This window comes from Somniosus microcephalus, chromosome 32 (genome assembly GCF_052327205.1).
Source record: "Somniosus microcephalus isolate GS21.2 chromosome 32, FLI_Smic_1.0, whole genome shotgun sequence".
NCBI lineage: Eukaryota > Metazoa > Chordata > Chondrichthyes > Squaliformes > Somniosidae > Somniosus > Somniosus microcephalus.
The window spans coordinates 22001149-22015791 of record NC_141018.1 but is presented as its reverse complement, the minus strand read 5'-3'; the positions used below and the strand labels follow the sequence as shown (position 1 = coordinate 22015791).

Genomic DNA, 14643 nt, shown 5'->3' with positions numbered 1-14643 from the left:
AATCTCATTTGCAATATTCTCTAAAATTTCATTTAAGTGCCTTTATATTGTTGCGGAATTGCTGCTGTACACCTCAAGGGGTTGAGAGCAATGCGTCCCCTAATTTTGTCTTCGGTGCACGGTCCCTTTAATGGACTGCGCAGCTCATTCAAAATTTCGCGCCTGCGCAAAATGTCCCATTGAAAAGCCGGTGATCGGCCTGCACGGGACCTCCAGAAATGAACAGGAACGTTGGTTCAAAGCAAATTTATTTTAAAGCATGATCCTTAAATTCCGTGCAATTAAAGATCCCCACCTAACAATACTATTTACAAATGGAGCTGAATTATTGGCCCAGAAATTCGGGTCGGAGGCTTCCCGCGGGTGCAAGCCCCCGACCTGCACTTACCTAGCGCGCCGGCCGTTGAGCTGTGGGCCCGCGTGGGATTCCGATCCTGGGCCTGCTCCAATTGCCGGCGCGCAGTGCTTGTGTATCCCAGGGGCGCAGTTAGTTCGAAGCGTCCCCTGGGATCATGTTGGCCATGGAGAGCCAATGGTAGCAGGGAATCTGTATTCATAGATTTGACAGGAAGAGCTGTCAAATCTATGAATACAATTCAGCCCCAAAACATAACTAAAACTTCAAATAAATTTAGAAAAAAACATCATCTTTAAATTAACTATAAATTACATTAAATAACTATTTTAAACAATTTAAATTTTTGAAAAAATTAGTTAGTTTCTGACGGGGCTAAAAATAAACTTAGCTTTCTTTAAAGTATTTAAAAATAATAAACCTGTGGAAAAAATGTTTTAATTTTACTTAATTCACCACATACCTTGTTAAAAGCAGGCCTTTCGACTGATTTTTACAAGCATAGCTGCTGGAGACTTGCCCTCCTGGAGAAACCTGCAAAAAAAAGAAAAGGAAGTTCCAGGCACACGCGCTGCCTCTCCGGCGCACGCGTTCGACCTGTGAACCCCTTCCTTTAAGGGAACGGAAGTTCCGGCTTCCCGTGCATGCGCAGTGCAGGCACGAAACCGGCACTTTCGTTGGGCCTACGCGTGAGTACCCAGCGTGTACTCACCCGTGGGGACCCGAAGTTCTGGCTCATTAGCTCTTGATTCCTCTTCAAGACGAGAGCAAAAATGCTGCAGGTACTCGGCATGGTTTAATAATGTTTTCCAGAATTAGTTTGCGGCACGTCCAATCCATAATGACTTGACCCATAAATTAACTTAGTTCTTTTTGGTGAGCTTCTGCGAATATAATTTTTTGCTTTCAAGCTGCGTTGCTTTATGGGGGGTGGGGAGGAAGTCTTTTTTTAAATCCTGGTTAGCTCCAAATACACAACATAATTTAGGTGTGAGCGCTCATTGAAGAATTCACATTTTTATATTTTCTATTTGGACAGGACGGGCACAATTGATTAAACCACGCAAAAGCAAAATACTGCGGATGCTGGAAATCTGAAATAAAAACAGAAAATGCTGGAAATACTCAGCAGGTCAGGCAGCATCTGTGGAGAGAGAGAACCAGAGTTAACATTTCAGGTCGAGGACCCCTTTCCAGTTCTGACGAAGGGTCATCGACCTGAAATGTTAACTCTGTTCCTCTCTCGCTCTCCACAGATGCTGCCTGACCTGAGTATTTTCTGATTAAACCATAATTTTTTTTTTTTTTTTTTTGAACAAGATCTTTCTGATTTCTAAATCGAAACAATCTGGACCACCGCGCAAGTGATTGCAAAAAAAAATGTTACAGACTGTGATTTTTGAAACATGCTCACACAAATAAGCCCACATAGGCACATGTATTGTAGAATACAGGGAAAGCGGGGACAGGGTACTGAATTTGGATGATCAGCCATGATCTCATTAAATAGCAGAACAGGCTCGAGGGGCCGAATGGCCTACTCCTGCTCCCATCTTCTATGTTTCTATGAATAAGCCCAAATAGGATTCTTGCCTTCATCAGTCTAGTTATTATAGCATATAAGAACAGGGAGGTTATGATGGAGCTGTACAAAACACTAGTTAGGCCACAGCTGGAATACTGTGTGCAGTTCTGGTCGTCACACTATAGGAAGGATGTGATTGCATTGGAGAGGGTGCAGAGGAGATTCACCAGGATGTTACCTGGGCTGGAGCGCTTCAGCTATGAAGAGAGACTGGACAGGCTGGGGTTGTTTTCCTTAGAGCAGAGAAGGCTGAGGGGGGACCTGATTGAGGTGTACAAAATTATGAGGGGCATAAATAGGGTAGATAGAAAGGAACTTTTCCCCTTAGTAGAGGGGTCAATAACCAGGGGGCATAGTTTCAAGGTAAGGGGCAGGAGGTTTAGAGGGGATTTGAGGAAAAACTTTTTCACCCAGAGGGTGGTTGGAACCTGGAACTCACTGCCTGAAAGGGTTGTAGAGGCAGGAACCCTCACAACATTCAAGAAGCATTTAGATGAGCACTTGAAACGCCATAGCATACAAGGCTACGGACCAAGTGCTGGAAAATGGGATTAGAATAGACAGGGCTTGATGGCCGGCGCGGACACGATGAGCCGAAGGGCCTCTTTCTGTGCTGTATAACTCTGACTATGAAAGTAAGGCAAGGAATATAAAAGCGTGCACGCGTCTTTAGAGGAGCCTCCTTGACAAAATACAGGCTGTATCCAATTTTCCAAAAGCTCCAAATTATACGGTAATCTCATTCCGCTGTACAGGCCATTTTCCCAGTGTCCATTTCTGCAGGGTCAGAAGATCTCCGCAAAGACCCCTTCAAACTAACGTGCTAGGTTAGAACTATGGTTTATATTGATATTTGTCGGTTATTGTGACTTTTCTTTCCCTCTCAATTGCATCATACCCTAAAACTGGTGGTAAGTGAGAGAATTGCATGCTCGAGTTTGTTTTTTCTCGGCTTCAAGTCTGAAGTGCATCAGTTCATGATGATGTTGAAACTTTTTTCCAAGTCCTCATCCACGTTCGCAACTTTTTTTCGTATCTTCCATTCAGTTTTTCTGCTGCCCATTTCTGGATTTGTAGTTCTGTTTTTTTAAATCTGCGTTTGAGTTTTTGGGTTCAGTCTGTTCTGTTTCTGTACTGGGGATGTTGCAGGAGTTGGCCAGAACTCATGGCCAGCAAGCTCAGATTCCGTTTAGGCTCGAACTAGCTGTCTTTTCTTGAACTGTATGACTTATGAGGAGGACTCTTACCACGCCACATTATCACTTACCATGATGCATGGTCTGTATCAGGGTTATTGATGGACTCGTATGTGCCATGGCAGATGGCTAGTGCAAATACTGAACTGGTATCGGCATAAGTACTGCAAGCAATGATATGTCGACAGGGATGATGTGGGCGAATGATTAGGAACCAGGAGTCATTCTAGCCAGTGCAGTATTGAACTAAAAATTCTCTTGGTTTTCCTTTTCCGCATCCCACGTGGCTTTCCCACAGCTTGCAATTCTTAATCCGATCCCAATTTTCAGAATTGGCCTGTATCCCAAAAATGATCTCTTCCTGATGCAGCCATATCTCTATGGAAGATGCGTCATGCACGTGTATTTTGTACAGGGGTGATGGGAATAACGACAATCTCTGTCTGTGTGCTCAAAATTGTATTTTGAAAGTTAGGATGTCTCGTGGGCTTCCTGCCAAATATGATATGGCTCTTTTTTTTTAAGCAGGCAGGTTTTCTATATACGCCAATCTTGCCCATCGCTCAAAATAGTTTTCTACCCTTTGAATGAAGCACACCTGTGCAAGGTCAAGCTTTTTCTTTGACGATTTGCATCTACCATAGAAATGGAGTATTCGGAAAATCCTGAAATTATATCGTTTTGCCAGTCACAGCAGGAATCTTTAATCCCTAAGAAATGCAAAATGTAGGGATTTGGTGGGAGTATGGTGTGCAAACCTCCTTTGTGTTTGGAGTGAGTGTGTGTTTTTCCCATTCAAGTACAGTTGCACTTCCTTGAGATGGGAACGATTTCTTTGCTTAATTTGGATAGATGCAAGTTACAGCACCTTCATATAGTGCCCATGCAAATATTTAATTTATTTTAATAGAAGCTCTCAATAAATGGCCTAATTTCTGTTGTAGCGCAGTCTGAACATATATCACCTGAAAATACAGAAGGTTCCCCATCATCGATTAGCTTTGAGAGCTGGGAGCACTTGTACTTGAACAGTGTCCCATTAAAAGTATATTACGCTCCTTTTGCGATCCAACCCGCAGCTCTGCATTTGTTGGGAGTTTAGGTTGGCTGCAGTTTTTATACAAGTTTTGAGCTTGGATTAGGAATAAACAAATTAAGCACGTTCGTTGCTCCTTGACTCATTTTAATTTGTGAATTTTGCTTGGCTCCTGAGTTAAAAGGCATGTACTGTACATTCCCCACCCCGCCCCCCCAGGGCTGAAATTAGATGGGCTTAAATTCTATATCAGCCTTTGAAACAACCAAGAATCAGTGCAAATGTACCAGTAAATCCATTTTCTCGGGTGCTATAAGCTGCTTTTTAATCTGCCATGAAAGTCCTCTGATACAGAAAATTGCCTGGTCACAGAGTCCTATCAAAAGTCATACAGTTCACCAATAATTTAGAACCTACTTTCGCAAACTCTGGGGCTAAGCAACAGGTGGTAGCGGGGCGAAACTCTTTAACTATATACTCTCTGTGTACTTGTTTCAATTCCTGATGCGTCTCTTGATATACATACACTGTATATATCTTCACTATTTTTTGCGACACTCTTGACGTCTGGTTGTCTGACTGGTCCTAGTTTTCTTTGTACACTGTTTACAAATGCGTCCTTGCCAGTGACTGAGACCTGTGGCCACTGGTGTGTTGCTGGTGTTTCTCGGCTGTGAGCTGTCGGTTTGTGGTTTTGACTCTTTTTTTGGTCTTCCCAGTCACTTGTGTGTGCTGGCGGTGGCTTTCTCTCCGTGCCTCAAGGTACAGACGGAGTAATGGCACTTTTTTGCAGCCCTGGAAATGTTGCCATTACTCCTGGTGCGTGCTGTCAGATGGCTGCGTTGCGATAACTCTCCATACTTGCTTCATGTACACCAGACACCTTGTGGAATCCTGCTCAACCTAGTGGACACAATCCAGGGCTTGTCCAAAAAAAAAAACTTATGTCTTTGTTGCCTAACCAGTCAATGCCGCACCATTTCTTGGGTTAAAAGAAATTTGGGCAGCCCATTAGAAATGTCTGATGTCTGACCTTCCATTAAAAAAACCTCTTTACCACTTTAAGTTACATTGATCAGTTATTAAAGCCAAATAGAGTTTTGAACAATAATATTATTTCTCTTCCCTAAGTAAGTTTGAATACAAAGGCATATTTTGGAAGAACAACAATTTCCCCAACAGTATACATCAAACTGGAAAAAAAATAAAGGCCTTTAGAAATTGTGCATCCTTTCATTACCATTTTGAAAAAATAAAGGTGAAATCTGTTTCGGTGCTGAGGAAAACCCTGTAAAATTATACTACCAGCCATTGTATGTTTAAAAAATCAATAGAAATTGGCTAAGCATTGCAGTATGTTCATGAACTAAGTTCTAGGGTATGTTCATGAACTAAGTTCTAGGGTATGCCACCAACCCTTTTTTATATTGTCTTAACGCTACCTAATGTAAAAAATGTACATGATCTTATGAAGGTTAGAGATATGCCTCAGTACTGTTAGTGTACTTAAAATTCTAACAGGACTAGATGCAGGAAGGATGTTCCCGATGGCAGGGGAGTCCAGAACCAGGGGTCACAGTCTAAGGATAAGGGGTAAGCCATTTAGGACAGAGATGAGGAGGAATTTCTTCACCCAGAGAGTGGTGAACCAGTGGAATTCTCTACCACAGAAGGCAGTTGAGGCCAATTCATTAAATATATTCAAGGAGGAGTTAGATATATTTCTTAAGGCTAAGGGGATCACGGGATATGGGGAGAAGGCAGGGACCGGGTACTGAATTTGGATGATCAGCCATGATCTCATTAAATGGCGGAGTGGGCTCGAGGGGCCGAATGGCCTACTCCTGCTCCTGTCTTCTATGTTTCTATATCCCTTTGTCCTACATCTGTTAGGTCAGTGCAGTAGAATTATTGCTCCAAAACATATCCCCTGCTTGGACTTGCATCCCAGTCCTTTTTCTCACAAAGTGCATTTGAGTAGTGCTGCAAACTGCTGTAGGTCCTCTTTTTTTTTTAAACCATGAATCCCATTCAGCTGTACGCACATCGGGCTAGTTTTTCCATCTGATCGCAAAGTATAAATTTTGAGGCCATTTTTTTTTTAGTGGTAACCAGGTACCGAGTCTTGATTTGATCTCGTTGCAAAACCCTGCTCTGTCTCAATTTTACATCCTACAATTAAAACACGCAATTTTTTTGGTTCAGGTCAACCGAAACGAGGGGGGGGGGGGGGGGGGGAGAAATCTATTGAGCAGGATTCCACAATCAGATGTTGGTTTACGTCTTCTCATTGGTCTATGAGAGTGAACCACTGGAACTTGGGGACACGATGAACCTGGATCTTACACAATCTGTCCACTGTAGTTGCAGTATTTCATGACAAGCCTCAAAGTGTTAACCAGCCATGTAATATTTTTTGCCATTTGAATGTAATGATTTAGAGACTAGCTCCATGAGCAGTTACACCGTTTTGAAGTGTATCTATGAGCTGACAAAGTCAGGCCAACTGGTGCTAGCACATTTGCCATTGGGTTTTGTAATAATCTCTAATGTGTCTTTTCCTTTATCCTTTTTTTTAACCCCCTCCCCTTTCCCCCTTCGCGATCTGACTGTCCCAACTGAGGCAGATGACGAACCAGTTTCTGGACCAATGTGAGTATGGCATTGATTGATGCATATATTTTAAAGGTTGTACTCAACGTGACGGAAGTTGGTTTCAAGCACCAAACTGACCGCAATGCGCGCGCGTGCAGGTCAAGCTCCACGTGGGTCAGATGCTGAGTAAATCATCATCTACTCTGCCTCAACAATGCACCTCAACCTCCAATCTGTGTGAGGCTGCCAATTCAACGCCAACTTGGGGGCAGTTTTGTCGTGAGGACCCATGTCCACTAGATGCCGAGCTGAGATTGCCCAACCTCATTTCCCAAAAGACCATTGCAAGCACCAGAATGGCGAGCGGTTGATTCCTCCAATCAGTCTGATTTGGATTTGTATCCTACACTACACTGCCCAAAATTCTGCTCTGTTTTTATTGCTATTCTTGCTGTCCATACTGTAGGGTTGTCATATTGGCCTTATGTGGCGATATTATAGGATATTGTCGTATCCTTTACCTCTAATGCAAGTTCAAGGACTAGGAAGTGCTGAAAACATTGAGTTAACGCTCTTTATTAAATAAGTCAATGAGATAAAACAACACAACCCCTTTACATGCAGTGTATATGAGATACAGGTACCAATTATACTCGCACACCAAGGACTCCTTCAGGAGTTCATGAGCGTTTCACCTTGACTGCTTACGCCAGCCTCAGTAAGACTTGATCAGAAGTTCCCGGGAGCTCCACAGCGTGTTGTATTTTTCTAGGGATTCGTTATGTAGGACAAGTGTGGGTATCATCCGTCGTCACGTTCTGTGTGTGCGCTGTTGATACAGCTGCTATCATTTAGTGTTGAGGTTAGCTGTTAGTGTTTGTTGTGCATCCCTTTGATGTCTTAGCTCTTCCAATCTTTATTGCAACAGGATCCATCTACACGAATCCACTCAGCAATTGATGTTCCTTTCTCACACTGCTGTGCTAAAAGCCTGCCTGGTACATCTGTGTGTTCTAACCAACAGCCTACAGCTCTCTAAGCTCAATATTATTATAATTCTATATAATACCAATTGACTCATTCTATTTAATATAATCTATACACGCCTATCCTTGCGCGCACACTTGTAGGATTTTCTTTTTCTAGAAAGTGGGTGAAAGTCAAATCGGCGAATAATTGAACAAAATGTTCCTGCCTGAATCGGGGAGGGGGTGGTGGGAGTGGGAGGAATTGCTCCCTTTTGTGTCTTGAACAATAAAAGTACATTTAGAGCCTGGTCTGTCTGCACTTTGCACCTACCCAGTCCTGCTATCTAGTGAGGATTCAATTCCTTGCGTTTGCATTGCATTCAGTAGCTCATCGCCAAAAACTGCCAGTGTATTTGAAGCAATGCTGTGATTCAGTTGCTTTTCCACAGCAGATGTTTTCTGTTGGTGATTTCAGTCAACCTCCCTGCTTCACACTATTGGTGTAGGCAAGTAGTATTGGTCACAATAAAATGGGGGCAATTTGAGCATTAGCAGATTATGTTGTAGCCAATCTGACTATATTTACGATCATTTAAGATGGGCTTTTAAATCAATCAGTAATAACCTGTAGGCTACTCTGGTCCACATCCAGTTCTAACAGTGTTGTCTGATGTGTAACAGTTGTCTACAACATTGCCATATGCATAAATGGTAGCTATCCCATTTTATATCGGGAATTCTCGAGAGGCGCTGATCTTATTAGAACAGTTGTGAAATTTAGGATTAGTGCCGGATGATGTGATGTGGAGCACTCCGGAGCACCAGTGCCAGCTCATTAGCGGCAGTAGTGACTGTGGGTTCTTGATCTCGAGGAACTGCTATGGCAAGGTGTGGAGCAGAGGCCGTGCGCCCCGTTGATGGGGGAAGGGGGTTGGTAGAAGCGGCGGAGGAAGGGTTGCCCTTGGGCTACAGCAATCTGAGCAGCGGAGGCCTGGTTGCAGATTGCCCACTCCTTCAGTTGTGGGGGGAAAAGCTCACCGAAAAAAGTCCAAATGTTGTGCCTGTTATTAGCACAAAGTCTACAGTAAAAGATTCAAAAGTTCCCATTTATTAATCATTTGAAATGTTTGGATGAAAATAAGTAAACTTTACACTGCTGGCTTTAAATGACCAAGATGTGTATTAATTGCTAGCAGCTCATTGCAAATCTGAGCTCGACTAGGTATGGTACAGAGTGCTTGTATTGCTAACTGCATGTCCAGCAATCTAGTCTCAGCAAATTGCCTCTGTTTCATCAAGACACCCATCTGTTTTTTGAGCCAGTGAATTGGGGAAGCTGTCATTTACAGGAAACTTTTTTTTATCCGGCACGGACGGGACCGACGTGGTGCCGGTTCATCAAAAATTCCGGATAACCGAAAGCTATAGTAAAAGATACGGAGCTGAGAGCTCCGTATAAAGCAACAAACCCTGTTGCAGCTTCAGAACAATGGCCACAAGTTGCAAGTGTCTCTGTAGCTTAGCAACAGCTGCAGCCACACCCTTGCACAGCAACAGATGGAGGAAGGCAAGTAATAAAAGTTACCTGAACCTACTCCTGAATTTTGCCGGTTAACCAAGATTTCCGGTTATTTAGGTGCCGGTAAATCGAAAGTTTCCTGTATTTTAAAAGATGTATTCACAAACCAGGCCATTCACAGGTTAACAATGGGATTCAATGACTTGTTTGCTTTAAGATCTCCATTTATTTTTATTCCGCAATGTTCGATCATCTCACATCGAGCATATTGGAATCTGCTTTCAATGTAAATATCCTAAGTAGCTGTTAACTTGCAGGATTAAGGTTTTTTTTTGTGTAATTTCGAAACAGGAAAACCAATTCCACAAACAATCATAAGGATAAGAACTTGCGTCAGAGGAACACCAACTAAACCTTGGTTGTCAGGTAAGTTGCATTGGTCACACGAGTTTTCCTTAATGTGCAATAATGCCAAGTATAAAATCATTAATATTTGATAGAGCAAACTGCATACATTATCTTTGCTTTCCAATCACTTAGAAAATAATTCAGCATTCAACAGGACTTATTTGATCAAATTAATGAATGTAAAATTCAGCATTCTATTGCCAATTGTCAGTTCGCGTTTGCAAAAGCCAAGAAAAGGAGCCCCTTTTGTTGAAAGTGTCAATTATTCAATTTGTTAGCTTGCTTGAATCAATGCACTTCACCTCAGGACTGTTCCACTCCGTGGAATGTAGAGGTTTAAGAAGTGTTTGACTGCGGAGGCGGCTATTGGCACGCAGGGAAAATGAGAAGAGCGGAAAATTTAAGGCAAATTTAAGAATTCCACAAGGAAAGAAAAAGAATGAGAACAGGCTTTCTTTGGAACAAAAGTGTGAGAGTAGGATTTGCACAACCGTGGACTCCCCCACAGACCTTTTAATTGCAGCAAGAGTCAAATACCACAAGTAACACTTCCAGAACCATAAACCTCTAATATTTGGGCTGGGTGGGTGTGTGTGCCGTGAGGAGGATGCCGAGAAACTCCACTGCGATTTGGACAGGTTGGGTGATTGGGCAGATGCAGTATAATGTGGATAAATGCGAGGTTATCCACTTTGGTGGCAAAAACAGGAAGACAGATTATTATTTGAACGGCAATAGATTGGGAGAAGTGCAACAAGACCTGGGTGTCCTTGTGCACCAGTCGCTGAAGGTAAGCATGCAGGTACAGCAGGCGGTTAAGAAGGCAAATGGTGTGTTGGCCTTCGTAGCGAGAGGATTCGAGTACAGGAGCAAGGATGTCTTGCTGCAGTTGTACAGGGCCTTGGTGAGACCACATCTTGAGTATTGTGTGCAGTTTTGGTCGCCTTATCTGAGGAAGGATGTTCTTGCAATAGAAGGAGTTCAGCAAAGATTCACCAGGCTGGGATGGCAGGAATGACGTATAAGGAGAGATTGGGTCGATTGGGCTTGTACTCGCTGGAGTTTAGAAGAATGAGAGGGGATCTCATTGAAACTTATAAAATTCGAACAGGATTAGACAGACTAGATGCAGGAAGGATGTTCCCGATGGTCGGGGAGTCCAGAACCAGGGGTCGCAGTCTAAGGATACGGGGTAAGCCATTTAGGACAGAGATGAGGAGGAATTTCTTCACCCAGAGAGTGGTGAACCTGTGGAATTCTCTACCACAGAAGGCAGTAGAGGCCAATTCATTAAATATATTCAAGAAGGAGTTAGATATATTTCTTAAGGCTAAAGGGATCAAGGGATATGGGGAGAAAGCAGGGACAGGGTACTGAATTTGGATGATCAGCCATGATCTCATTAAATGGCGGAGCAGGCTCGAGGGGCCGAATGGCCTACTCCTGCTCCTATCTTCTATGTTTCTATGAGTCCTAATCCAAACCGTCAATTTAGCTTTTGAAGATAGGCTGCCCCAAAGTTGCGGCATTCCAAATGTGGCCCTATCGCTAAGTTGTGGGGTAGAGTTTGTTGATTAAAGCCACTGAGATCACCATTGCCAGTTGGACCGGTGCAGAATGGTGCTGGTGGGGTGAGTATATAGGAATATAGTAACAGGAACCCATTTAAAAGAGGCAACCTTGCGACTGAGCATCATCATACAGTTGCTATCTCGATTTTACATTTTTTTGAGCCGAGTGATCTACATTTGCCCACATGGTCAATGAGCCCACATTTTTTGAAGGTTTAATGTAATGTAAATGCGAATGTTATTCATACTTACTTCACGCAACACTAAGTACTGCAATCAAAAAAAACCTGCAAAAATTGCCTCCTGGGGTAACTGTTTTCTGCATTGCTTCTGAAATCGCTTTCTGATTCCAATCCCGGGTGAAGTGCAGCACTCTTAAAAATCCACAGCTCCCAGCCCTAGCCTCATGACAGTGCGAGAGTTACAGAAGGAGCTATTCCTGTAGCAATATTTATCCACGTTGTTTATAGCTTTTAGTAAATTGCTGCCCAATACAAATAAATAAGTAAATTGGGTTGAAATTCCCGCAGAAATCGGATGCCGAAATGAATTCTTAGCTATCCATTGCCGCGCCGATCCTGATCATCCGCTGTGTTTGCCGCGGCATATTCTAATTACGTTTCCAGCAAATTGTGACGTAGATCAGGAATCACTAATTTATGGCGTTGGTCCCCAATATCCCCATTGCAGCGAATTCCAGGCCATTATTTTGACAAGAATGCACCATCTGCCCGAAGGTGCGGTTCAAATAGTTTGCGTAAGAATGTCTAAATATACATTAGCTTTTCGTTACTGACTAAAGCATCTGTGCTTATAACGATTTACTAAATTGCCTGATCTGACTAGATCATGACTTAAGATCGATCTTTTCCATACGAAAGCTTACTTATATTCATCATATAAATACATTGATTTTGTTTTTGTTTTTTTAAACCAGTAAGTTTCTGTGCAAAGTCATGGTAAATTCAGTTTGTTACACACGCAAAAGAATAATTGATTTATTTTTAAATCTTAACAGAACTTAGGATTTCTGACGGACATGTCATTATCAGATAGCGTGGGTTTCAGTCAAGAATTCTCACGGTCGTGTTGTTCGAATGGGACAGGTGTTAACATCCCTGTTTGTCTAAGCAGGAATAAGATGACTGTGTGAAGCATGTTTTGCCTTATTCGATCTCTCCTAAAGAATGAAGTATTAAGAAGATCGCTTTGCAAGTTTAATTCTGATTATTTTCAAATTTGGTGGGGTGTACTTTGGGCGCTTGATGTGCTATTGATGCTTGACTTTTTTCCCCCCACCCCACCCTTACTTACCCTGTGATTCTCTTCCTATGGACAAATCATGCATGCAGTGTCTTATTATTCCTGGTCTGCTCATTCGTGCGTCGTTACTCATCATGCAGCACTCCACGGTACCTTTTCATTCTGTCCCCGAAACACCTGCTAAATAACTGTGTCACTCAAATAGTGTTTGTTTTGAATTTGTATATATTGCAGGTTTTAGTGCCGGGTAAATCAGAACATATAAAGAAATGTATATCCTATTGCACTGATCTGTTAGAAGTTAACGCTAAGATATCTAGCTCTTCCACTGAACTCCATTTCGTAAACCCCTTCCTGGCGTCACATTTTTGCATATTTCTGGCATGGTAGTATCCTATGCAAGCTTGAAGGAGCAATTTATGATTAGTTTCTTGAGGTTTTTTAAATTACTGGTCTGAAATCTGCCCTTTGATTTTGGTTGGACACTTAATTGAAGCTTTAATGTTGCGATTTTTTTTTTTTTTTCTTAAAATGTGTGTAAATGCATGAGATTGCACATTTACCTGTGGTTCTAATAATCCTTAATTTAGCTCTATGTACATTATGTGGACCCACTGTGATTTTTAAAAATAAAAAGACACTGAACATTATGGGTTATTTGCATCAGATTTGTTGAGGGGGGGGAAATGAGGACATTGCATTTGAATACGTGGTGTTTCTTTTGCGAGTGGATGGAAAATGGATCATAGGGTTTTGCACTAGAATGCTGTTTTATAACCAGTCAGTACAAACACTGACATTTCAATGTGTACCGTTCCCATCCGAACACTCCTAGTATCCAAGGTAACAAATTGCCTTAACATGAAGTGGCCACAATTACTTAAAGCATTACCAAACCTCATTATCTGATGGCTAAAATTAGTCTCTTGATTTGATTACTACATTTTCATTACAGGTGAAAAATTATTCTCTCTCGTTCTCGCTCTCTCCCTTCGCCCCCCCCCCCCTCCCTTCGGCCCCCCTCTCCCTTCGCCTCTCCCTTCGCCGCCCCACCCCCTCTCTCCCTTCGCCCCCTCTCTCTCCCTTCGGCCCCCCCTCTCTCTCCCTTCGGCCCCCCCTCTCTCTCCCTTCGGCCCCCCCTCTCTCTCCCTTCGGCCCCCCCTCTCTCTCCCTTCGGCCCCCCCTCTCTCTCCCTTCGGCCCCCCCTCTCTCTCCCTTCGGCCCCCCCTCTCTCTCCCTTCGGCCCCCCCTCTCTCTCCCTTCGGCCCCCCCTCTCTCTCCCTTCGGCCCCCCCTCTCTCTCCCTTCGGCCCCCCCTCTCTCTCCCTTCGGCCCCCCCTCTCTCTCCCTTCGGCCCCCCCTCTCTCTCCCTTCGGCCCCCCCTCTCTCTCCCTTCGGCCCCCCCTCTCTCTCCCTTCGGCCCCCCCTCTCTCTCCCTTCGGCCCCCCCTCTCTCTCCCTTCGGCCCCCCCTCTCTCTCCCTTCGGCCCCCCCTCTCTCTCCCTTCGGCCCCCCCTCTCTCTCCCTTCGGCCCCCCCTCTCTCTCCCTTCGGCCCCCCCTCTCTCTCCCTTCGGCCCCCCCTCTCTCTCCCTTCGGCCCCCCCTCTCTCTCCCTTCGGCCCCCCCTCTCTCTCCCTTCGGCCCCCCCTCTCTCTCCCTTCGGCCCCCCCTCTCTCTCCCTTCGGCCCCCCCTCTCTCTCCCTTCGGCCCCCCCTCTCTCTCCCTTCGGCCCCCCCTCTCTCTCCCTTCGGCCCCCCCTCTCTCTCCCTTCGGCCCCCCCTCTCTCTCCCTTCGGCCCCCCCTCTCTCTCCCTTCGGCCCCCCCTCTCTCTCCCTTCGGCCCCCCCTCTCTCTCCCTTCGGCCCCCCCTCTCTCTCCCTTCGGCCCCCCCTCTCTCTCCCTTCGGCCCCCCCTCTCTCTCCCTTCGGCCCCCCCTCTCTCTCCCTTCGGCCCCCCCTCTCTCTCCCTTCGGCCCCCCCCTCTCTCTCTTCGGCCCCCCCCCTCTCTCCCTTCGGCCCCCCCCCTCTCTCCCTTCGGCCCCCCCCCTCTCTCCCTTCGGCCCCCCCCCTCTCTCCCTTCGGCCCCCCCCCTCTCTCCCTTCGGCCCCCCCCCTCTCTCCCTTCGGCCCCCCCCCTCTCTCCCTTCGGCCC

General features: G+C 44.7%; 1 protein-coding gene across 1 annotated transcript in view; it reads left to right on the top strand.

The window, feature by feature from the left end:
- LOC147097336 (neuroplastin-like) overlaps positions 1-13146 on the top strand; it is a gene marked incomplete at its 5' end in the record, with an annotated part of 53790 nt that extends 40644 nt beyond the window's left edge. The window contains 3 exons of the mRNA XM_085971999.1: positions 6800-6824; positions 9606-9680; positions 12252-13146. Of these exons, the coding sequence (XP_085828125.1) occupies positions 6800-6824; positions 9606-9666 (86 nt within the window). The remainder of the gene's footprint in view (positions 1-6799; positions 6825-9605; positions 9681-12251) is intronic.
- Between the last annotated feature and the right edge of the window lie 1497 nt (positions 13147-14643).